This window comes from Poromitra crassiceps (assembly GCF_964638095.1).
Source record: "Poromitra crassiceps genome assembly, contig: HAP1_SCAFFOLD_708, whole genome shotgun sequence".
Classification (NCBI taxonomy): domain Eukaryota; kingdom Metazoa; phylum Chordata; class Actinopteri; order Beryciformes; family Melamphaidae; genus Poromitra; species Poromitra crassiceps.
The window spans coordinates 50813-77759 of NW_028151700.1; the positions used below are offsets into that span (position 1 = coordinate 50813).

The window sequence follows — 26947 nt, forward strand, 5'->3', positions numbered from 1 at the left end:
GTGTAACACAGTCTGGACTGTGAGACCACCGGACCTAGCAGGTCACGGACACACTCTGCACCTGAAGATCAACACATCAGGAAACACGCTTCCCCTACGTACATTCAAACAGACGTACGCTGATGAATCTCAGGCCCACAAGAGATTGAGGAAAAAAACAACATAAAGCTATCTGCATACAGTGGACACACAATACCCTGCCTTGTAACTATATACTGTACATTCCACGTCAACACAAAGGGTCCAAATGGGTCAACGCCAAGTTCTACGTTGTGGCTGTACCAGGACCCGCTATAGCTGGACTACCCACAAGTGAACTGCTAAACCTCCTAACTGTCAATGTGGACACAGTAACAGGGAAAATATGGATCAGCTAGTAATTGTTTGAAAATCATGATTCCCTCTTGTGGCGATGCTGTTATTACAAGATCCTTTAGTACAGTAGCTGTTGTTATTCTTAGCCCTCATTTAAGATACAGATATTGCATCTATGGCAGCCACAGAAATTCTGGTTTTGAATTGAGCAGCATACCATCTTTAAACAAAATCCATACACACATTCACATTCAATGACAATTTAATATGTGTAAAAGGTACATTTTTTATGAACTTTTTAACAGTTTGCTATACTCTTATTCTAATATAAAACATGATTGCTCAAAGACATTGCTTCAAAAGTGACGCGAGAGTGATCCAGACATACCATCATGGCACTTTGATTGCACGTTGTTTCATGTTGTGTGGCTCAATGTTGGCGACCACATCGAAGAAGACACAACACGAATAAATTAAGACTATGCAGTAAAAACATACATATACATAACAACAGATATGTAACTTGACTAATCCCTGAGGGACACCAAAATTACACCAGTTAACCTCTAGATCTGCTGAGTGCAGCAGAGCTACCTCGAGGTGTCAACACATTCCTAGACTGACAAGATCCCAGTTATGATACAAACTTTTTTTAAGGATATATTCTTTAATATGGCTTTTACCAAAACAGCCATGGAACAAGTTGTACTGTAAAAAAGAGAGTAAAAAAAGTAGTGATCGTAGATATAGCAGATAGTAGCAATATTTGACTCTGCTCAAAAAGAGAAGAGCAGTCTGAAAAAGTTGAAGGCAATGCTTAACACCAGAAGAGCCAAGAAGATCACCCTCTTCAACTGCCAAGAGGTCAGTTACATACCTGACACACATATGGTCTCATTCCCAACGCGTCCTATGTTGACTTTGTGTCAGGAGGACCCTTGGTGTCCATACAGAGGCCAAAGGTAGCCTACCCTTTCTCGTCCAGAAATGGACGTTGCGGCCGAGAGGAATGCTAGTCAGGTGACGGGCACCTAACGACAGTGCCCTGATCTGAAACCCATGCTGCAGGTGAGCCGACCACTAGGGGGGCGGTCTTTAACATAACGACGGTGTCATGTTGAAGTAGGTGGCTGGCACCTTAGGGATGGAGGGTGGATTGGCGGACCTGTAGAGTCCCTGTCTTGCAAGCGAGGGAGCGCGTGTTCGACTCCCGAGTGAGGTACATTGTATTTTTACTTTCAGTTTGAACCATAACTCGAACCTTAACCAAGTTGCCTAAACCTAACCAAGTGGCTGTGTTGCCTGAACCTAACCAACCAATCGTGTTGACTTTCGTCAACAGAGGCCACGGTGGGAATGAGGACGCGTCAGCATAGTGCACTGATGTTATACAAGCACTTTCAATGAAATAGGTCCTGAAGTTAAGAGTTTAGTTAAGCACTAAAACAGTCTTAAACTGTCCCCAGGAACCGTGAGGCAATCCACCCTAAAACTATTAGTGAAGCCAAGGGAAATATAAATTCAGGGTTGGTCCAAGCTTCCTTTTATAAGGTTGAATGTCTTAACAGTCCCTGTGGATGAAATGCTTGGACGGAGCAAATGAATGGAATGACAGATCAATTAGAAATGTACAGGTAGAGAAGGAAATGGTAACAATAATATAAAATCTGTCAGGCTTTAGTCCAGACTGGCCAGGTATTGTGACAGTGCAGGTTCTGGAGCCTCTCAGTCAGTCAGTGGTGAACAGACAAACAACACAAATTGTCCTTGTAAATGAGCCTCCTCCTCCTCCTCCTTTTACAAGCTCTGTCGTTGGTACCACGCTGAACAATCATAAGAAAAACACTCACGCTCACGGGCGCACCGTCAACCACAAACATCTCACATCTCAGTCACACGTCATCATTCAGAAGATTCCAAATGTTCCAAAAAAGTGAAAGAAATGTGATTTGGCCCTAAGTTGGCCCCGTGTGGATCATCACCTTTAGCTTCAGGAGGATGGCCTTTTCTTTGGAGGCATTTTCACTGCCTTTGTGGTGCAAGTTTAATCCAAGGACACCTCAGGCAAATGTGCAAATAAACCGTTTGCTATTACAGTACTAGAATAATAGAATCAATTGCTTTTTCAATTGATTCTGTCTACTTGACAATGTTGCTGCAATTAAATGGTTGAAGTCAGATGAACAGACTGGAAAATTGATCTTATATAAACCAGATGTTGACAAAGTTTTCCTTTGGGGACATCATTTGCAGTTGAAAAAGTAAGAAATCACAATATATTGAAATATCGCAATATTCAATATATCGCAATACTAGCATATCGCAATATCGCAATACTATCGCATCGTGACTCAAGTATCGTTTTGGTATCGTATCGTGGGCATCTGGTGATTCCCACCCCTAACACACACACACACACACACACACAGAGACAATCCAGGCACACACTGGTGTTAGCTGTACGTGTCTCTACAGACAGCCTCGATGCACCAAGTCCGGGTCAACTGCCAGCACAGGATGTCATCGGCACAGAGTGGGCTGAAAAGCGAAGTCTGAGAACACTCTCTCTTCCCGGCATCTGTTTCCCTGACCTCGTGCCCTTTGACCTTTGACCCCCTCCACAGCTCCTGGTCTGCCGTGGCCCCTAAAGTTCGTCCCTGTAGGCGTTGGACAGCATCTCGGGCCTCAGGGTCTTGTGGGAACCCCTCCAGTCGGTGCGCACCGAGTCGTCGTCCCACAGGGTTGACGTCTCCGTGTCGCTCACCCACTGGGGGTCGCCGGCGTAGTGGCACGGCTGCACCAGCAGGGGGCGCGTGCTGTAGGCCTGCAGGTTTCGGTTGGGGAAGTGGGACATGTAGTCCTCGCTGCAGAGAGAGAGAGAGAGAGAGAGAGAGAGAACAGGGACAGAGAGCAGCACATGTGTTTGATTTCTTTGGGAGTTTTAAAAACACACTGATGATCAATAAAAGAGGATTGAAGAAGAGTCCATCGTGGTCCTCCTCTTGATGAGCAAGAGCACAAGATAGTTTGCCATGGTATTAGCACACTTGGCACCATGGTATTAGCACACTTGGCAGCATGGTATTAGCACACTTGGCACCATGGTATTAGCACACTTGGCACCATGGTATTAGCACACTTGGCAGCATGGTATTAGCACACTTGGCAGCATGGTATTAGCACACTTGGCAGCATGGTATTAGCACACTTGGCACCATGGTATTAGCACACTTGGCACCATGGTATTAGCACACTTGGCACCATGGTATTAGCACACTTGGCAGCATGGTATTAGCACACTTGGCAGCATGGTATTAGCACACTTGGCACCATGGTATTAGCACACTTGGCAGCATGGTATTAGCACACTTGGCACCATGGTATTAGCACACTTGGCAGCATGGTATTAGCACACTTGGCACCATGGTATTAGCACACTTGGCAGCATGGTATTAGCACACTTGGCAGCATGGTATTAGCACACTTGGCACCATGGTATTAGCACACTTGGCAATAGTATATAAAACTGCATCAGAACGGGATTTTCAGACCAATTGAGTCACTTTACTTCTCTATTTCAAGATGCAGACAAAGGTGAGCCATGGGAATTCCTGGGAGTTTGAACTAATCTTGGAATACATAGATATGATATGATAGATATATCATGATAGATATGACATGATTATAGATATGACATATGACATGATAGATATGATAGGAGATAGACAGAGGCAAAGACAATCCAGTCACTCTAAACATGAAGGGTGACAGCAGGAGCCATGTCTGGTGTGGGGTTCTTGTGTATTCTTAGTGGACTAGTCAAGCATATCGAATTAGAATCAGAGGTGTGTGTGTGTGTGTGTGTGTGTGTGTGTGTGTGTGTGTGTGTGTGTGTGAGAGAGAGAATCGAATTAGAATCAGAGGTGTGTGTGTGTGTGTGTGAGAGAGAGAGAGAATCGAATTAGAATCAGAGGTGTGTGTGTGTGTGTGTGTGTGTGTGTGTGTGTGAGAGAGAGAGAGAGAGAAGAGAGAAAGAGAAGAGAAGGGAAGGGAAGAGGTCTGGTTGTTGGCTCTAAGCCAGTTTTCCACACATGATAGAACACACACACACACTGCCAAGCCTTCTGGTTGGCAGGCTTTTCTCCCAAGGTGCATTTCACCTCATATGGTCAATGCTTCATACTGTATGTGCCCACGTTGACTCTGCTACATCACTATGGTACTGTATGTTATGTGCCCACGTTGACTCTGCTACATCATCACTATGGTACTGTATGTTATGTGCCCACGTTGACTCTGCTACATCATCACTATGGTACTGTATGTTATGTGCCCACGTTGACTCTGCTACATCATCACTATGGTACTGTATGTTATGTGCCCACGTTGACTCTGCTACATCATCACTATGGTACTGTATGGGATGTGCCCACGTTGACTCTGCTACATCACTATGGTACTGTATGGGATGTGCCCACGTTGACTCTGCTACATCATCACTATGGTACTGTATGGGATGTGCCCACGTTGACTCTGCTACATCATCACTATGGTACTGTATGTTATGTGCCCACGTTGACTCTGCTACATCACTATGGTACTGTATGTTATGTGCCCACGTTGACTCTGCTACATCATCACTATGGTACTGTATGTTATGTGCCCACGTTGACTCTGCTACATCATCACTATGATACTGTATGTTATGTGCCCACGTTGACTCTGCTACATCATCACTATGGTACTGTATGTTATGTGCCCACGTTGACTCTGTGACATCATCACTATGGTACTGTATGTTATGTGCCCACGTTGACTCTGCTACATCATCACTATGGTACTGTATGGGATGTGCCCACGTTGACTCTGCTACATCATCACTATGGTACTGTATGTTATGTGCCCACGTTGACTCTGCTACATCATCACTATGGTACTGTATGTTATGTGCCCACGTTGACTCTGCTACATCATCACTATGGTACTGTATGTTATGTGCCCACGTTGACTCTGTGACATCATCACTATGGTACTGTATGTTATGTGCCCACGTTGACTCTGTGACATCATCACTATGGTACTGTATGTTATGTGCCCACGTTGACTCTGCTACATCATCACTATGGTACTGTATGTTATGTGCCCACGTTGACTCTGCTACATCATCACTATGGTACTGTATGTTATGTGCCCACGTTGACTCTGTGACATCATCACTATGGTACTGTATGTTATGTGCCCACGTTGACTCTGCTACATCATCACTATGGTACTGTATGTTATGTGCCCACGTTGACTCTGCTACATCATCACTATGGTACTGTATGGTATGTGTCCACGTTGACTCTGCTACATCATCACTATGGTACTGTATGTTATGTGCCCACGTTGACTCTGCTACATCATCACTATGGTACTGTATGTTATGTGCCCACGTTGACTCTGCTACATCATCACTATGGTACTGTATGTTATGTGCCCACGTTGACTCTGCTACATCATCACTATGGTACTGTATGTTATGTGCCCACGTTGACTCTGCTACATCATCACTATGGTACTGTATGTTATGTGCCCACGTTGACTCTGCTACATCATCACTATGGTACTGTATGTTATGTGCCCACGTTGACTCTGCTACATCATCACTATGGTACTGTATGGGATGTGCCCACGTTGACTCTGTGATATCACTATGGTACTGTATGGTATGTGTCCACGTTGACTCTGCTACATCATCACTATGGTACTGTATGGGATGTGCCCACGTTGACTCTGCTACATCATCACTATGGTACTGTATGGGATGTGCCCACGTTGACTCTGTGACATCACTATGGTACTGTATGGTATGTGTCCACGTTGACTCTGCTACATCATCACTATGGTACTGTATGGGATGTGCCCACGTTGACTCTGCTACATCATCACTATGGTACTGTATGGGATGTGCCCACGTTGACTCTGTGACATCACTATGGTACTGTATGGTATGTGTCCACGTTGACTCTGCTACATCATCACTATGGTACTGTATGTTATGTGCCCACGTTGACTCTGCTACATCATCACTATGGTACTGTATGGGATGTGCCCACGTTGACTCTGCTACATCATCACTATGGTACTGTATGGGATGTGCCCACGTTGACTCTGTGACATCACTATGGTACTGTATGGTATGTGTCCACGTTGACTCTGCTACATCATCACTATGGTACTGTATGTTATGTGTCCACGTTGACTCTGCTACATCATCACTATGGTACTGTATGGGATGTGCCCACGTTGACTCTGCTACATCATCACTATGGTACTGTATGTTATGTGCCCACGTTGACTCTGTGACATCATCACTATGGTACTGTATGTTATGTGCCCACGTTGACTCTGTGACATCATCACTATGGTACTGTATGTTATGTGCCCACGTTGACTCTGCTACATCATCACTATGGTACTGTATGGGATGTGCCCACGTTGACTCTGCTACATCACTATGGTACTGTATGTTATGTGCCCACGTTGACTCTGCTACATCATCACTATGGTACTGTATGTTATGTGCCCACGTTGACTCTGCTACATCATCACTATGGTACTGTATGTTATGTGCCCACGTTGACTCTGCTACATCATCACTATGGTACTGTATGTTATGTGCCCACGTTGACTCTGCTACATCATCACTATGGTACTGTATGGGATGTGCCCACGTTGACTCTGCTACATCATCACTATGGTACTGTATGGGATGTGCCCACGTTGACTCTGCTACATCATCACTATGGTACTGTATGGGATGGCCTGGCATTCATGTTGATTTTATTCTTTTCCTAGTGATGATCTGTTACATGATCAGTGACTGGAGGGTAACAGGAATACTGTCGCATGTAATGTGAGATGAATGTAATCTGATGTAGCTGACTGTTGCACTCATCGTCAGCTGGATAAGAAAAGGTATAATGTAATAATGATGTCATTTCCTCACTTGTAATTGAGGCATTTATACATGATAAATGGTTAAATGAATAAATAAATAGTGACTATAAGTCTAGGCTACTGTGAGGCCATGTTCACATTACAGGCAAATCTGATTTGCTGATAAAGTCATTAATCATCATTATCTTGATTGGTTTCCCAAATCTGATTTGGGAGTGTGTCCGCACTGCCACAAATCTGATTCTCAAGTCGGATCTGTGTGTCCAGACCTAAACAGCCTATCTGCATGGGTTGCTATGGTAACGACGTGGGCGTCAGTAAATACGTACGTTGGTGACGTGGTTTTCCTGCGCAGAAGCATTTGATGACAAGTGTTGCGTTCAAATCAGATTTGGTGGATCTGCGCGTCCGCACTGAAGTCACATCAGTCGAAAGCAGATTGGAAACTACCTCCATATGTGGTTTGGGACAAGCGACACAAATCAGACTTGGAGCGTCCAGACTCATAAAACCAATCTGGATAAAGTCATTAATAGGTCACTAAAGTTCACAAATCAGATTTGGCCTCCTAGTCTGAACATGGCAGTTTCAAGTGATACTAGTGTGAAGAGTACAGATATTCAGTGTCTGGGTTAGGGATTATTTGAGGGTTAGTTTTAATGTTAGTTGTTTAATACATGTAGGTTCAAGTGTGTCTACACAGTCTGTAGATATGCAGCAATGTAAAGAGGCAAGTGTCTCTTTTTCAACATGTAGGCTACTTTGTGTCACCTGACCTGCGTCAACATGGGACTAGAGCGAGACTAGTGGGACTAGTCGTCCCAGTGGGACTAGACGAGAGCGCGGTGGCTCAGTGGTAGAGCTGTCGCCTTGCAGTCAGAAGGTCCTGAGTTCGATTCTCGCCTGGGACACTGTGGGCGCTGTGGTTGTGTTCCCCCCCATATCTTCAGTGCCTACTGCCCAGGTGGGGTATCTCGTCGTAAGGGCCTTTCTGTCTGTGTGGAGTTTGCATGTTCTCCCCGTGCTCCCCCAGGGGGGTTCCTCCGTATATAACCCCCCCACTAAAAACATGCAGAAGATCAGATCGTCATCGTCATCCGACCAGTGACGACAACATCCGAAGTCGGTCCCCGGGCGCTGTACGAGAAAGCGACCACTGCTCCTGGCCTGCCCCCCAGGACAAATTTCACTGGCCACCGTCAGCATGTGTGTGTTGTGGCCCTCCGTGCATGTGTTGATTGTAATCGTGTGACAATAAAGACGGGCTTGTCCGTCTGAAATCGTGACTATCCAAATCAATAAATCATGCATTTTGACACAGTTTAATGCATAATCATAGTGTTTATTATAAGAAATATGTTCACTGCATCCTTATTCATTTTCTTAAGATCGAGCTTTTTTGAAATACAAATGAAGTTGTAAACTCACATTTTTGCAAAGTTGTTTATGAATTCTGCCCATCCACAATGTAAAGGGCTGTTTTTTGTTCTATATGTGGCATTAAAGCATGCGCAGTATCTGTCTGCAGTTCAACACATCCCAAACCTTCTGATTACATCGATTCTATTTCTCTGACTAGATATAGACCAAGACAGATCTACTGCTGCAAAACACACTCATTGATTTCAGACCACGCTCAACTATCTGCAAAACACCAGTGTAGTTCACTTCCTGGTTTGCACTTGGCTTCTTACGCCTCGTCTCCAACGTCATCGACACACTAAAGTAAATGAACATCAGAGAAACATCTCTGGGTTATGGGATAAAGGAGGCTAGTGGAGGAAGAGAGCAGTGATTTTTGGACTAGTGGGCAAACTGAGGTATCGCTTTTGGGACACTGGCGGCGTTATACGACGTGCTAGATCATTATCATTGTATTATTCCAGACAACTTAAACGAATGTTGCTTCACTCCAACCGATTTGAATTCCCACTGTCTGCCCGACACCGTGTCTGGGTTCTATTAAGTTGGTCTGGCAGCCACGCCGTGCCTGGAAATAAATAGTGTCTGTCCAGATTGTCTCAATCTTCTAAATTATGTCCAGAAAGATGAAAGAGCTGCTGTGAAATGTGGCATTGTAATTCAGCTCGACAAGCAGCAGACATATTTAAATCACCAGAATAGGAGGACCTCTAGTCCAAAGAAGCTGGTGAGATTCCTACAGATGTTAAACCGCGGCCACAACAATAGTGATTGGAGCTACGCATTCCAGGAAAACCTATGCTAAATGTAAATGTCCGCGCAGCCATGAGAACATGTATTTTTGGGGAGTTATGGGGTCAGTTTGAGCTTTGTAGGTTTGGCAGCAGACAAAGAAGAGTGCAGCTTAGCTTGTAGATTATGAGAAAGAGTTTCAGTGCAGAAGTGTGAGTGTGAGTACAGAGCAGCAGCTGTAAGGAGGGTGAAGTGAGGGATTATTATACAGTTTCATAATGACTGTAGTGGATTAGTTATTTAATCTCTCCCAAGATGTCCGTCGATCCACACGACAGAATGACAAATCTAAGAAATATATGAATGAGTGCATCTGTGCATGCATGTGTGAGCACATTTCTGCCACTAGTGTGTGTGTGTGTGTGTGTGTGTGTGTGCGTGTGCGTGCGTGTGTGTGTGTGTGTGTGTGTGTGTGTGTGTGCACGCGCGCGCGTGTGCATGCCCTTGTATGGGCATAGGCGGTTTAGTTCAGAATTGAGCCGCACGCCCTTGTATGGGCATAGGCGGTTTAGTTCAAAATTGAGCAGCACGCCCTTATATGGGCATAGGCGGTTTAGTTCAAAATTGCACGTGTGTGTGTGTGTGTGTGTGTGTTCGTATGTGTATGTGTGTGTGTGTGTGTGTATGTGTATGTGTGTGTGTGTGCGTGTGTGCGTGTACGTACTTGGGGTGCTTGTCGTACATGATGGGTAGGAACTCGTCGATGGGCAGCATCTTGGACAGCGGCTCGGCGTTGAGCAGCTTCTGGGCGCCCTGCAGGGAGATGGCGTACGACAGAGTCCAGTACGAGTAGTCAGCCATCACCAGGTTATGCACGTTCTCCACCGGCTCCTCTTTACTAGGGTTCACCTGCTTCCTGCCCAGGTATCTACAGCGACAAAGAGCAGTAGAAGAATATATAGTAGAAGAAGAAGACCAACAACAACAAACCACCAAACAATTTCCAGAGAATCAGAGCATGATTATCTGTTGTTGCAACGTTGCAGTTTTTCGCTGCCAACACATGTTGGCTCTGAGAGAGGGAACGCATCTAATTTTGGTAGCATTTGTTCTGCACGTGTGGCTAAATATGTCCATGTTGTCTGTGAAGCTATGGCAACCACAGTAACACAAACAACAAAACGGCTACATTTCATAATCCAGCTTCCATCCAATAAATCGAACTACTGTATAAAGCGAGGAATTTGGTATGTCTGTGTGTCCTTCACATCTCGAGAACCGTTCACCCTCACACTTGGTGGATGTGTTGCGACATAGTCAATATTAATACACTTTGACTAAACAAGCGAACAGAGCTCTGTGCAGCAGCAGGGCTCTGTGCAGCAGCAGAGCTCTGTGCAGCAGCAGAGCTCTGTGCAGCAGCAGGGCTCTGTGCAGCAGCAGAGCTCTGTGCAGCAGCAGAGCTCTGTGCAGCAGAGAGCTCTGTGCAGCAGCAGAGCTCTGTGCAGCAGCAGAGCTCTGTGCAGCAGCAGAGCTCTGTGCAGCAGCAGTGCAGCAGCAGAGAGCTCTGTGCAGCAGCAGAGCTCTGTGCAGCAGCAGAGCTCTGTGCAGCAGCAGAGCTCTGTGCAGCAGCAGCAGAGCTCTGTGCAGCAGCAGGGCTCTGTGCAGCAGCAGAGCTCAGAGCTCTGTGCAGCAGCAGAGCTCTGTGCAGCAGCAGCAGAGCTCTGTGCAGCAGCAGCAGAGCTCTGTGCAGCAGCAGCAGAGCTCTGTGCAGCAGCAGAGCTCTGTGCAGCAGCAGAGCTCTGTGCAGCAGCAGCAGAGCTCTGTGCAGCAGCAGAGCTCAGAGCTCTGTGCAGCAGCAGAGCTCTGCTGCTGCACAGAGCTCTGCTGCTGCTGCACAGAGCTCTGCTGCTGCACAGAGCTCTGAGCTCTGCTGCTGCACAGAGCTCTGCTGCTGCACAGAGCTCTGCTGCTGCACAGAGCTCTGTGTGCAGCAGAGCTCTGTGCAGCAGTAGCAGGGCTCTGTGCAGCAGCAGAGCTCTGTGCAGCAGCAGCAGAGCTCTGTGCAGCAGTAGCAGAGCTCTGCTGCTGCACAGAGCTCTGTGCAGCAGCAGGGCTCTGTGCAGCAGCATTCCGGACAGGCACATTTTGAACGGGCACTGCACTAATGTGTTCATTCTGTGGCAGAATTTTTTTTGTGTCTAATTTTGCCAGCATGATGTCACCGAAAACAGTTTCCATGTGCTGCAAAATTTGAAATCTGGAAACATGGAAACACACACGGTATGAATGGGGGTACAAGGCCACCATTTTGTGGTATTTAACTGATGTATTTTCCATGGAGAAGTGGCCAAACAGAATCAAAGTATTTCCAGTGCAGAATAATGTTCAGAGATCTAAAACATCGACACGTTTTGCTGTCAGTCCCTCGAAACGAAGACCAAGTGCTTCTTCCTCGACTCACCATTTAGCACCAACATTCAACAATCATACAGGGAGAAATCCATCACAGAAGATGACAGATAACATTCCTCCTCTGACAGAAGCCTCAATAGACCAGAATGCAATGCTGGTTAGAGTCTTTCTGAAACTGCTGATTTCCTGAGATCTTCAGGCACTACAGTCTTTAGAGTTTATACATAAAACAGCTGCTGACGTCATCCACTCAGTAAGCGAGACAGACTTTTATTATGATCATTGTTATTATTGTTATACCAACACTGCACCACGTGACGACTGATCGACATTGACTCGACTTTATTGATAGAAAAGGAGTATATATTGTAGTAAGTTTGTGTCTCTCTTACATGATGTCCCAGTCCAGGTCCACCAGAGACACCTCCTCCATCAGTCGGAGGACTCGTCGTTTGAAGTTGGCCTGGAAACGAACATCGTCTTCAAAGATCAACGCCTTGTCCATCTGCTGGTCCACCATCTGAGACAGAGACAAAGAGCAGGGAAAGACAGAACGTATATATGTGTTATCAGAGAGAGAGAGAGAGGTAAGACTGAGTGACGATTAACAGTATTATTTATACTTATAATAATTGATGTGTGTGTGTGCGACTGTGTGTGTGTGTGTGCGTGTGTGTGTGTGTGTGTGTGTGTGTGTGTGTGCGTGTGTGCGTGTGTGTGTGTGTGTGTGCGTGTGTGTGTGTGTGTGTGTGTGTCCTCTCACCTCCTTCCAGATGTAGTAGTGGCTGAGGAAGCAGCCGACCTCTCCTTTGGTCAGTGTGCGTCCAGAGAACGGGTCATAGTAGCCTGGGAGCAGGTCCACGCCCAGGATCTTAATGTCACTGCTGTTCAGCGCACTGCAACACACACGCACGCACGCGCACACACACACACACACACACACACACACACACACACACACACGCACGCACAAAATGAAAATTGGCAAAGGCTGTATTTGTATTCACAATAGTGGTAAAATGGTAAAAGAATCACATCTCTCAATACGCTCCTGAAACAACATTTTGCAATACCAATATTTGACGATTTGCATCATGGAGTTGACATTTTGTGTGATTTCAGGAGCGGTTTAATATCTAGTAGGAAATAACTTTTAGTGTGGCTGGTTTACCTGGTGGTGTGGACTGGATGTACACTATACTTTGGGTTTTTCCTTTTCCTCTTGGGATGAATTAGTCTTGGTCTTGATTTGAGCTGGTTTTAAATAGAGGTCTTAAAATGTTTTAAATTGAACTTATGGAAACCTGTAGTCAGCTTGTTTATCTTTTTGCACTTTTCTTTTGTTTTCCCTCAAATATTATATGAAAACATGAAACATTTGATCATATGAGTCTAGTTAATTTGCATTTCACCTAAAATAAGACAGGACACTGCTTTTAAGTCTGAAATGTACCTAGATTTCCTAGAAAGATGAACAACATTTCACCTTTTCGCCAACTAGGGGGCGCTGCTAGATGATGTCGCTAGGTTGACTAGTGGCTCTCTCTCTCTCTCAAACACAAACTCAGTTGTTGTCACTCACTTCCTGTCATTGTGTGAGACTTGACAGTTGTTGTCACTCACTTCCTGTCATTGTGTGAGACTTGACAGCGTACTCACTTTCCGTCGATGGCGTCCACCACCTTCACGTCGATCTCCAGCTCGTTGAGCGACAGCAGCATCCTGTCTCTGCGGTCGTCACGCCGGCGCAGGTTGATCAGATATATCTGAGGAGAGGAGGTCAAAGGTCGGAGGTCAGTGTGTAGAACCACCTCAACCATGACCATGCATCATGTTATTTCCTATCTTGGACGACCTAAGCAAGACCACAGTACGGTCGGGACTTTCTTCAACTTGTTGTCTACCCGGCCAGGGAATGTACACTAAAAATGGATGGAATTTGTCACTAATATCCTGCTTCACACTCATTCAGAAAACCAACAACAGTCTTTTACTGTTGGTAGAGTAAACACAAGCAGTTGATGGTTAAGTGCGTTCAGTGATGTTTTTGGAGGCAGAGTATGTTAAATATTCAGGTCGCGCCCCCATCCAGATTCTCCCAGCCAGTACAAGGATTCCTTTATGCTTTCATCATGATGTATTATTGCCAGTAAACTATTGGGCCCATTTTCCCCAAATATGAGTTTAGCACTGTAAGTAACAGATGACAGTCTTCCAGAGTACAAGCTAAACCCCAGGACACTGATCAAATCCACTGAAGAAGTGGAGTAAAATATTGAAACTGTAGCAGTGTTGCATCTCTGACTTTCGAGTCTGATTATTATTATTTTTTTGCCATAGAGACACTGCAGAGCGTGTCATCATTCAGAAACCACGCCCAAGACGGGGGAAAACGGAAACCCCCCCTCCAATCCTGGCGTTCTCCTATGTCACGTGCATGGTCGGGTCTTGCACAAAAAGATCGTATATACAGTGTATATGCAGTGTCTGTATGATAGAGACACTGCATGAATTAGGCCACGCCCATCATGGGGGAAAAGCTCCATTCATTTCCATACACCAGCATCATTTCCTTGAATTAAACATAGCTAAAAGCTGTTGTGTGGTGGGCTGCGCAGACAGCAAATGTAAAAAATCGCCAGTTAAAGTTTTTTTGTACTCCTGAGCAAAACAAGGAAGCCATTGAGAATTGATGAGAAGAAAAATGTGGCTGTTGCTGTCAATGAAGTAATTTGGAGTGTTCATCTTCCGTATATACGATCTTTGTGTGCAACACCCGACCATGCACAAGACATAGGAGAACGCCAGGATTGGACGGGAGTTTGTGTTTTCCCCCGTTTTGGGCGTGGTTTCTGAATGATGACGCGCTCCGCAGTGTCTCTATACAAGGCTTTTTCAAGGGAGCTGAGAATAAGCTATTTGTTGCAAAAATCCGATGACACTGTATAATACAGTATGAAACAATCAGCAGCTAAAATATGAGAATGTTCCTACAAGATCAACAGCTGAGTGTCTCGCTCACCTCATCAAAGCCCATGAGGTCTCTCTGTTTCGGGGACACGTGGACGTAGCGAGACACGGACATGAGAGGACCATAAACTTGTAGATGGAGAGGGGATATGAGTTAGTTAGCAGAAAACAACAACAATAACTTTTACACTCTGCCAATGTGAAAAAATACCTTGTAAAAAAAAATCAACGTATACAAAATGAAATCTGCGCTCACTCATGGACTCGAGCTGGAGGTGGACAAAGTTGATGCGGTCGTCTTCCAAGGTGTGGTGAGGTTTGCCCGGGACGTTCAGGTAGCCGTAGCGCTCCTTGTTCGTCAGGTACATCTGTATCTCTGAAGAGCCCCGAAGAGCATGGAATGAATCAATGCCAACAAATCAATCAATCAATCAATCAATCAATCAATCAATCAACAAACATCCTACAATAAATGTGTGTAATAAATCTATGCGTATAATATGAGCGTATGTGTTGTCTCTGTCTAACTGGGTGTGATTGTGAAAACGCGGACAGAAGCGGCGCTGACTGACCCGCGGCCCGGCAGGAGAAGGCGAACACGATGATATCGTCGTAGGGCCACGAGTAGTCCTGGTGAGGCGGGTAGAAGGCCAGCTTCTTCATGCCTTCCTTCCTCAGGTCCAGCAGCAGGGTGGAGTGGACCATGGGCACCGGGTAGCAGCCGGTTCTGTGCCGTTGCCGGGTGGGGAAATACTCCGCCGTTCGACGATAATAACCCTTAAGAGAGAGGATGGATTGGGCTTTGTTGTTAGGACAAAATGGATGCACACGCGCGCGCGCAGACACTCAACCACACACAACACTAAAGCCACACACATGATCACAGTTTTCCTGAGAGTCCAGCCTGGAATCTTTTCAGCTCTCATCAATAACAACAACAGATAATGTGTCTTTGGTGAAATATAAAATATGGGCTATATAGCCTATATCAGGGATACTCAACTTGCTTTGCCCGGGGGCCACTTTCGTGAAATGATAGAAGGCCAGGGGCCAGTTAATAAACAAACAATATACATTTTTCTGTAGCGGATTGTAGGTGTCAGACGGAGTTTAGTCTGACAATGTTGTGCACACCGGATAGTTACTTAGGTTAAGTACATACTGTACAGTACATAAGTGCCTGGGTAGTGAGCAGACGGCAGTATTTGACAATTTAGTAGCTAAATCATAGATTAATGAAAGATATTCCATATTCCAGACTGAAATGCTATAACAGAAGTGGAGTATTGGCCAGAATTACATGAACATTTGGACACTTATTCAGCGGGTATCTTGCATGTTGCGTTCAGGTGCACTGTATTTATTTATTTTTTTATTTTTTTTGCAATTCCATCGCGGGCCACACAGGGAGCGCCCGCGGGCCGCATGTGGCCCGCGGGCCGCCAGTTGAGTATCACTGGCCTATATGGTGGAAAAGAATGGCTACTTTGAACATAACTTTTAATATCTGTGGTGTCACCTTGGAATGGAAAGTTATACAGTTCAGTAGTCAAATATGTGCTTATGTGCATTTGTGCAATGGCCAAATATGTGTTCTCCCTCAAATCTATTTAGGGAAACTATAAAAAAAAAGAGGTTAGGGAAGGTTTTCCGTGTCCTAGGACCTAGTCAATGCCATGTCCTTCCTGAGCAATGATGGCAACAATACAAATTATAATTCCAGCAAGTTTAGCCTAGGTTTGTGTATGTGTAGTCTTCCCTCCAAGGTACAGTATAGTACCTTACCTGAGGAGTAATACCACAACATTACTGATATTAGTATTAGTTATTAGAGCTGCCACGATTAATCAATTAATCGATTAGTCGATCGACAGAAAATTAATCGACAACTATTTTGATAATCGATTAATCGTTTTGAGTACAATTTTAAGAGAAAAGGTCTAAATTCTCTGATTCCAGCTTCTTAAATGTGAATATTTTCTGGTTTCTTTACTCCTGTATGACAGTAAACTGATATTATCTTTCAGTTGTGGACAAAACAAGACATTTGAGGGCGTCATCTTGGACTTTGGGAAACACTGATCGTCATTTGCTACCATTTTCTGACATTTTATAGACCAAACAACTAATCGATTCATCGAGAAAATAATCGACAGATTAATCGATCATGAAAATAATCGTTAGTGGCAGCCCTATTAGTTATTAGTATTAGTATGCTGCCATTTCCTTGAGACTGTTGTTCTTCAGTGTGCCTTATGACCTCGAGATGTGTGGTGTGAAGGTGACACTCTGAAGTTCTCCTCACCTGCGGAGTGATCCCACACCAGTAGTTGGAGTACGCTCCCTGAGAGTCTAACATGGGAGCGATGACGGACTTGTTCTCCGCTATCAGCAGGTTGAGGGTGTCTGGGTTGGTGAGGATATTATCTGTGTCGGCATACTGAAACCAGGGAGAGAGAGAGAGAGAGAGAGAGAGAGAGAGACACAGACACAGACAGAGACAGAGCAGAGAGAGAGTGGTTGTAGTGGTAATAATTCTGTCGTCAGATTTATCTCCGGAGCGATCGTAGCCAAAACGTTTTCCTGGGTGAAGCAACATATTTAACAAGGTAAAATAAAGTATAGAACAAGAAAGAGGGATGTTTGGAATCTCAAGCGGGCTGGTATAATAAATATTGGAATGTACCAGGATGTAGTCAGCCCAGCGCTTCTGGGCGAAGTTGAGCGCGGCCTGTTTCAGCTTCATCACATACTCATATCTGCTGTTGGGCCAATGCTTGGGACCCAGCTCTCCTGCATACGACCTGGATCAGAGAGAGAGAGAGAGGAGGTAGACTGTACCACTGAACATCTCAATACTATAATCAGTGTGTGTGTGTGTGTGTGTGCGTGTGTGTGTGTGCGTGTGTGTGTGTGTGTCCTCTCTATTCACCTTATGTTGCCACGTCCACTTTTTCTCTTCCGTGTAAGACGTAAACATCGTTAAACCGTAAACTATGAATGAAGTTTGGCAACGTTCAGCAGCTACACTGCGGCCAACTTCAGTGCCATGTTCATAGCGTTACTGCTGTGAGGAGCCGATGGCTGTACCCGGTCTGCATTTAATGTTAGTTATAAAAGCACGTCGACAGTGTTTTCTCACTGCCAGTAGCCTACAGTAAAATGTCACATGTGACAACATGTGGAACACATGTGAAACATGTGCTTTGCCCATGGGAAGTGTGTAGCTTTGGAACATTTTTACATGTGAACTGTGTGAAACCCATGTAAATTCCCATGTGATTAGATGTCAAACCTATGAGGCCATTTACACCTGGCGTTAACATGCGTTTTCTGCAATCTGATTGCAATCTGATTGCAGAAATGGTTGTCCTCTCAATCTGCATAAAGTTGCTGTATCCAGATTGAGAGGACACATTGCATTTACACTTGTGTTCAATGTGTAACACAATGCATCCCTGACCACCTCCGGAGGTGGTTTGGCCGATCAGATTGCAATCCTTCTTCAATGAGTTTTGGGGGTGTTTACACCTGTACTTTCAAGTGATAAAACACAATCTGATTGCAATCTGATCACAGAAAACACATGTTAACGCCAGGTGTAAATGGCCTCTATGTGAACTGTGTGAAACCCATGTAAATTCCCATGTGATTACATGTGAAACCTATGTGAGTACATGTGAAATCCATGTAAATGTTGTTTTCCACATGTGGAAAACATGTTGCTATACAACATGTGGCAAAACATGTTATCACATGTTATAACATGTGAAAATGTTCCAAAACCACAGGCTTCCCATGGGTTTTACATGTGTTCCACATGTTTTCAGGTGTGAAATTTAACATGTGTCCACGTTTCACCACATGTGGACACGTGAACCTCGTGTCTCTTCTGTAAGGGTGGTCAGAGAGAGCCTGCACAAGAGAGAGTCAGGTGGTCAGAGAGAGCCTGCACAAGAGAGAGTCAGGTGGTCAGAGAGAGCCTGCACAAGAGAGAGTCAGGTGGTCAGAGAGAGCCTGCACAAGAGAGAGTCAGGTGGTCAGAGAGAGCCTGCACAAGAGAGAGTCAGGTGGTCAGAGAGAGCCTGCACAAGAGAGAGTCAGGTGGTCAGAGAGAGCCTGCACAAGAGAGAGTCAGGTGGTCAGAGAGAGCCTGCACAAGAGAGAGTCAGGTGGTCAGAGAGAGCCTGCACAAGAGAGAGTCAGGTGGTCAGAGAGAGCCTGCACAAGAGAGAGTCAGGTGGTCAGAGAGAGCCTGCACAAGAGAGAGTCAGGTGGTCAGAGAGAGCCTGCACAAGAGAGAGTCAGGTGGTCAGAGAGAGCCTGCACAAGAGAGAGTCAGGTGGTCAGAGAGAGCCTGCACAAGAGAGAGTCAGGTGGTCAGAGAGAGCCTGCACAAGAGAGAGTCAGGTGGTCAGAGAGAGCCTGCACAAGAGAGAGTCAGGTGGTCAGAGAGAGCCTGCACAAGAGAGTCAGTATAGAAATGACCGCAAGTCAAAGTCCTAAACTAAGTCTAACCTCAGGTTGAAACCTAAACTAAGTCTAACCTCAGGTTGAAACCTAAACTAAGTCTAACCTCAGGTTGAAAGGTTGCCATCTGAAAATGCCTTTCTCAAATGACACAGTGGAAGACTTTGCAAAAAAAAGAAAAAGAAAGATTATGTATCAACCTTCAAACACAAACGACTGTTCTCATACATGTCGCTGAGGAAATCAACAACAAAACTGCTCAGGGAGTGGTTCTAATGGCTGTCAATCAAAAGTGGGCGAAGCTTATCGTAGTTATGCAAATACTGAAGTGGATATAGACGAGTTCTGGGTCAGAGTTCACCCTCTCTGACTTCTTACCCCAAGTAAAGATGGCGACCGCCGGGTGCGACAGCCGAGTCAACAGTTTATTCGCGTTGTCTATGTTTGTAACCGTCTTGTTTTCGAGTTATGTCTGCATCCTTTATGTATCAAATTAAACTGAAGGTCGTTCACCGGTCCTTTTTTGTTCTCGCGTAAACCGAATGTTTTATGGTCACTCAAGATTCTCTGGAAGACTTTTTGGCTTAATTCGAGCCTTAAAGTCGAGCTGAACCCAAAAATGACTTTTCTTTTCTTTTAGTTCAAATACCTGGGTATGCAGTGCACCTATTTAATAATGTATGCAAAAAAAACACAAAAATCTAATTCCTTTAGTTTTTCACACTTTTTCACATCAAAAGTTCATTTTTCAAGATTTCATTGATAACAGTAATATACAATTTGCTGACGTCACCTAGTACTATCACATTTCTACCCCATTTCAACCAATCATATCACGACATGGCAGCTGTCAATCAAATCTTCATTTCAGGATCATTTTCTCTTCCAAAAGAAAGAGAAAATGGCGCCTAGTGCCTGTCATCTGGCAGAATTCCTATCCCATAAACTAACTACTAACTTGGCCAATTGTTAGAAACATGGACAAAAACAAAAATGATAATGTCTAAGAATGCAAAGAAATGTAACTGGCTCGTTAAAACGCGCATTCCAGGAATATCGTATTTATAGAAATAGCGATAAAGGCACGCGCTTGAGAGCGTGGTAGTCAGGGGTCGCCCTCGGAGATTCCAGGCGGGGGGGCAGCACCCATGCATCGGATTGTCCGCTCGCTCCGCACGAAGCCGGTGGCTGCCTGATACTCCGCGGATCCCACTCGCGTAGCACGACAACACGCTGAATCCCACTCGATTTGGGGGTGGAACACGCCATGATTGGCCAATGCCAAAGCCAGTCGACAGAATTGTCAAATCAAATCATCGACACCCGGCATTGTGCGGCTTGTGGTCCGCCTCTCAACCTTGTCATCTCAGACAAGATTTGTTTGAGTCTCAGATGCTCGTGCATTTGTATTCGCCTCCGGTTCACCTTGACTTTAAAACTCGTTATAATATTGGATTTATTGAAATGTCGATGGAGAAAATGGAACTTACTTCCGGGGGAAATGACGTCACGAAAAGTCACGTGCCTGTTGAGCTGTATACATTATCGACACACTAGCACCATTCATGATACCATATCATGACATTTAGCCTGAATTGTGTCATTTTTGCATTCATTTACAGGTTTTTTTCTGTCAACTTAATTTGCAGAGTTTGAAAAGATTTAAGTGATTCTTTTTTACCCTTCCTTTAAACATGTGAACTTCCCTCCACTGAGCGGGCTGGTTGGTGGAGCCTGGTGAGCTGGTGCTCAGGTGCTACACGCATATTCAGAAATAACATAAGACACGAAGAATAAGCCAAAGAATAACACGTCTTGAGAATAAAGCCCTGCAGCACACACACACACACACACGCACGCACACACACACGCATGCACACGCACACACACACACACACACACACACACACACACACAGAGACGCACACACACACACACACACACACACACACGCACGCACGCACACGCACACACACACACACACACACACACACAGAGACGCACACGCACACACACACACACACACACACACACACAGAGGGATATGGACAAGCAGAGACGCGCTGTAGCATCATTCCTTGAATAAACAGAAGCATGGTGGTGAAAGTCACTTTAGGTGAATAACAGAATAATAAAGTCTGCAGCTTTACCTGATGATCAGGGAAGCCGTCTACAAACTCATGTGTAACGAGGACTCAGATTCACTCACTCCACGCACACTGAGCATCTGAGTCACGGCACCAATGTAACCCATCTTAAGAGCTTGCCCAGGGCCGGAGGCGGGCCGGGAATCGAACCAACACTCTCTCCACCCTCTCTCCCGCTTCCAAAGCGCACGCGCTAAACCACAACACCAAGAGAGCTAGCTCCCTTGGCGGAGCTGGTTAACGGGCCTTTTTATACTGGGGAGTGAGTTTAACCGACAACTCACTACCACTCAGTCAGGACTCACGACGACTCTGATGACCTGACTCCCCCAAAACATCTCAGACACTCAATAGCCACTTCTTAACATGCAGTGGAATCCGGATTATAACCAGCTCCTAGCCGGTTGGCCTGCATGTTTAAAAACAATTAGCCGGCTTATGCGCACTCCCGCGAGTGCGGATCATGACCATCTCAACCGCTAGTATAGGATCCGCATTATAGGAAAAGCAGCTGCTGTTTAACACTGGCAGCTCATGATCCAGATCATGTAGCTGTTATGTCTGAGTGGGCGGGTGGTGGCACTTTACAAACCATGAATGTCCCATCATTATTTTTCATGAATGGCTGGATTATTTGGAAGAGAGCCAAATTAGGTGACTAAACAACTAAAGTTGAATCGTTTATTTGTCCCCCATCTGCCAGTTTAAAAATGCAACAAGAGAGATGATATAGCCTACTAGAGTTGCGCGATCTTGACCTCAGTCAGATCGTCAATCGCCACCCTTTGACATCGCCAATACACAATGCGCAAGCACATGGCTAATTAATATGGACGTTAACATTAATAATAGCCATGTGCTTCAGCTGCGCTCTCGCTGTACTTTGCTAACTTAGCATCGATGCTAGCGGGACTTACCCAGCTATCGTCATTGCCTGCTTTTACTGCTGCTTGCTGGTAATATTAATCCCATCATTCCCATGTCAGAATAAGTCTCCAGATTTGTTGCTAACGTTAGTCTCTTCTGAGAAAGATTGTCTCCAGGAGGGTCTGAAAAGTTTTCTTGAGTTGGATGCAGCCAAGTATTGTGTGAGGCAGCCATTAGAGGCAGCCAGTGTTGTGACTGTGAGCGTCCAAGCTAACACAGCTGTGGAGAGGAGCCTATTTGGTTATGTCGATGAGAGGAGCTGGCTGACTGACAGCCTATATCGAGACATAGGCCTAGCCTAACTTTTGTGGAGAGAAATAAATCGAAAACTAGGGGCACTTTACACGAGGACGGTTTCCTATGGAAACGGGGAATTATTGTATCGTTAGTGCCTCCCGTTAAGACGGCGACGGTGAATTCGCGCTTAGGAAACGACACATTTTAAAACCACCCTCCAGAGTGAAATTGTTAGAGACGCTTCCCGCTGAGCGCTCCATGTAATCGCTTTGGAACGGCACATTTCAGAAACTCTGACGTGCCTGTAGCGTGCCTGCACACGCGACACATGCGATTACGCCATAGCCGTGCGCGAGTTGGCAACCAAATACAACGTCAGTATGAATGAAGTTTGGCAACACTCAGAATTAAGCTACACTGCGGCCAACTTCAGTTACATGTTCATAGCGTTACTGCTGCGAGGAGCCGATGGCTGTACCCGTTCGGCATTTAACGTTAGTTACAAAAGCAGTCGACAGTGTTTTCTCACTGCCAGTAGCAGTAGGGTGACACACACAGTCAGCGCTCCCGGTCCTCGCTGCTCGTTAAAGATTTCCAATAGGCGTTATTCTGATAAACTGGTCACATATATGTTACATTCTCACCCGACAAATATTAAAACTTTAACAGTTTGTTTTTTTTAGCTTGAAAAAAGCTTTTTGGCAAGTCTAAATGACTGCGGAAAGTGTACTCTACTTCCGCGTTTAAAGCGAAATTACGTCATGCAGTAAGCGTCCTTGTATGGGCAAAGAATAAGGTGATCACACTGCCACCTAGCGACCTGGCATGTACATTACGGCGTTTTAAAAATTCAACAGCGCTCATGTAAACAGGGAGAAGGTGTGAAGGAAAAGGTGTGAAGGAAACGCTATTGTGTCGTTTCTTTCAGAAACTGTCCTCGTGTAAAGGGCCCCTAGTCAGATATGACTTGAATGCCACTTGTAAAACAAATCACCCACAGTGATTGACGATGGTGCGACCACTATTTTGACTGGGCGGCTTTATGTAACAAAGGCAAGGGCTCGTTTTTGGCACATTGCCACCCCTCGTTATTGCCTGAATGGTCGGAATGGATCCTCTGTTAAAACGGCATGTTTTTTAATGGAGTTTGGTTACAGATTCGCTAAAGCTGTTTCCATATCACATTTCTTGTTATCGATACATGCTACCGCACTCCCGCCCCCCGCCCACTGGCAGAGAGAATACGGACCATTTCCAGCTGTTTCTAAACACAGACTCCTCATGTCTAGAAAGGTAAGACCGGAAAATATCCTGCTCTGACTAGCCGGACATGATCCAGACTTCATGTTTAGAAGAGTAAAATCTGTGCTGCCTTACAATGAGAGAAAGGACTCTCTTAGCACCACGGCTCCATTTGCAGGAGGGAGAACCTACTTGTTCACACCCCTGTGATGAATCACTCACAGTAGGACGCTGCTGCTGGGAAACCAGTAGTTACTTTTCCATCCCCCCCCCCCCCAGACCATCACGGAGAAATAATTGAATGCAGTTGGACTTATGAGGACTGGTCCGTGTGTGTGTGTGTGTGTGTGTGTGTGTGTGTGTGTGTGTGTGTGTGTGTGTGTGAGTGTGTGCGTGTGCGTGCGTGTGTGTGTGCATGTGTGTGTGTGTGCGTGTGCGTGCGTGTGTGTGTGTGTGTGTGTGCGTGCGTGTGTGCGTGTGTCTTACGTGGGCTGGTCCATGGGTCTCCACTCAACATAATGGTAATACTTCTGCATGACAGTGAGCCAGTCCCTCAGCAGGGCTGTGGTGTTATCTGTGTTGTGGTCCGTAGCAGCCCTGAGGACCACAGGGAGAGCAGCACCATGTTAGAGACAACCTCTTTTACATGACATCATGCATGTGTGTGTGTGTGTGTGTGTTTGGGGGAGTTGTTAATGGACAGAATAACTAGTAAAGTGTGCATGCAATTTAAAGTACTTTACTTACTGTAGGCTACTAGTACTATGTGCACAACCCACACACCACACACCAGAACAGAGTTCACCCAGTTCACCACAACAGAACGTCTAAATTATAGGCTATTTGGTGAGATTGTTATAACTGTTTATGCTTTGATCTATTTCCTCTGATGACAACTCAGTTGCAGACCCATTTGGGACAACTCGTTGCAAAAATCGGGCTACTTTTGTTAATAATGTAGCCTACACATAGGCTACTTTACATAGGCTACTTTAAAGAACATTGAGTTTGGCGTAGGGAATTCACGGTATGGCGAATGAATTTGGACAAGCAGCAGCAGCAGCCGCCTGGACACAGAGGGGTGTCTGGGAGAGGAGGAGGAGGGGTAAAGTCATTCACAAAACACTTTCAATGTGATTGACCTTTTGAACGGCTACTAAAGTAAGATCAAAAGTGACCTCTCTCTCTACCAACCGCCCGGCATGCAAACCCACAGAGGAGCCTCTCTCTCTCACCACACAGAGATGCGATCTTTCGGGTAGTTGAGCCGCTCCAGCGCGCCGAGGTAGTAGGGCAGCGAGTGCGCGGTGTTCCGGGCTATGATCGCGACGACAACCGTCGGCGGCTGCATCTTGGACTCCTCCGGGTATTTCTCCTCGGAAAAGTAGCCGTGCGACGGACAAACCAACAGCAGAAACCAAAGCAACATGGTGGAAAATCCACGGGACGGCGGGGCGCCTCTGGCTCTGTCTGTCCGCGTCAGCACTCCCGACAGAAGAGGGCTTTCCTCCTTCCCAAACTCTCTGCAGCAGCCCCCCTTTTCCACGTTACGTTACAAGCTTGCTCTCCTTTTCCAAGCCCAGATCCAACCCAAAGCCCGGTCAGAGAGAGCGTTTTCAATGACAACTTCCGCACTGGATCCAGAGAAAAAACCACCTCCGCTAGCCGCGGATCTGGCCCGGTTCTACTCTGTCGTAAACCTCCGCAAACATATCATACTACTAGTAATTAAAAAGCAATGTATCAAATAAGCAGTAATTACTGTGGTATTTCCCCCCGCTCACGCTGTGTAAACTCCACAAAGATCATGTTCACAAAAGCATTCATTTGGCCAAAGTTTTTCCTCAAAAGGCGCTCTATCTATCCTCATCGCATTTAGTGATATGATGTAGCTACTATAGCATAGATCCCATATCAAAATGTGTAATATAATGAGAAGAAAGAATAATAATGCTACATTGTAACAATGTCATGTGTTTGTAACATTGTAACAAAAGTACATTATGCCACTTGTTAGTTACATCTTTATATAACTTATTAATTAACAGATTGGCACATCAACTTGGCATTCAGCCCACGATGGAGCCGTTACATCAGGTAAGAATCTGCTGTGATATGTTTGCAGAAAACATGCATCTTTACATCATAGAAACAGCTGCAGTCGCATAGTTTGTGGTCACTACTTTGATTCTGTCAGCAGTTGCAAAGAGTCACCAGCAGAGGGCAGCTTTGGACCAAGAGCAGGCCCATATAGCTAAATGACTGAAGCCCTTGACCTTATTAAACCGCCTTAAAGCAGGGCTCTTCAAACCTCTCAGTGTCTCTGATCCTCAGATAGATTAGATACACATTGAATCCTAACACCCACATTTCACAAGGTTTTGTCCACAGAAACCCAATCTGAAAACATTTTTATACTTATAGTTTTGATTGAATTATATAACTGCCTGTAGTAAGTGTGATGGAGACAGTGAAATCTATGAACAGCAGTCTGTAGTGCAGTGGTTCTCAAACCTTTTCACGTCAAGGACCCCCTAAACTGACACAAATTAGACCACAGACACACAGATTTGATAAGATTTTAGCTTTTGTGATGATACCCCCCCCCTCCCCTCTCTCTTCTGGCCCTGTCTTGCAGAAGCCTGGTGTTGGGGTCATTAGGCTTATTGGGTGCACCTGGACCCGATGGGTTAAAAGACACTCCACCGAAAAGCAATGGAGATTTATTTTGCACACACAGATTCGAAAGCTGTAAAGCTGTTTAGTTTGACAATTATTGAGAGTTGATTTGAGTTAAGTTGTGGACCAGTGATGTCATTTGCGCATGAATGACGTCACTGGTCCACAACTTAACTCATTAGCTTGTTGTTGAGGGCGAGCGAGAGCGCTACGCATGCATCACACTGACGATGTCTAAGTCCCCCCACTCATGCAGAGTGCCGGGGAAAAAATCTATACTATTAATTCATCATTATACTTTCTACCTCTGATAAATCCTCATAATTTATACTAGAAGTAAGTGAACATTCAAGAGGAGAGAGAGAGAGAGAGAGAGAGAGAGAGGGAGAGAAGAGAGAGAGAGAGAGAGAGAGTGAGAGAGAGAGAGAGAGAGAGAGAGGAGAGAGAGA

General features: G+C 45.4%; 1 protein-coding gene across 1 annotated transcript; it reads right to left on the reverse strand.

Annotated features, from left to right (window-relative positions):
- Nucleotides 1-650: 650 nt before the first annotated feature.
- On the reverse strand, nucleotides 651-25307 carry LOC310771496 (procollagen galactosyltransferase 2-like). Its single transcript, XM_083664095.1, has 12 exons — nucleotides 25055-25307; nucleotides 24306-24416; nucleotides 17483-17600; nucleotides 17102-17236; nucleotides 15369-15573; nucleotides 15053-15172; nucleotides 14849-14925; nucleotides 13486-13592; nucleotides 12590-12722; nucleotides 12219-12346; nucleotides 10136-10339; nucleotides 651-3179 (listed from the first exon to the last, which is right to left on the reverse strand). Exons 1-12 carry the CDS (start codon nucleotides 25246-25248, stop codon nucleotides 2960-2962), a joined length of 1752 nt encoding a protein of 583 aa, XP_083520221.1. The 5' UTR covers nucleotides 25249-25307; the 3' UTR covers nucleotides 651-2959.
- Between the last annotated feature and the right edge of the window lie 1640 nt (nucleotides 25308-26947).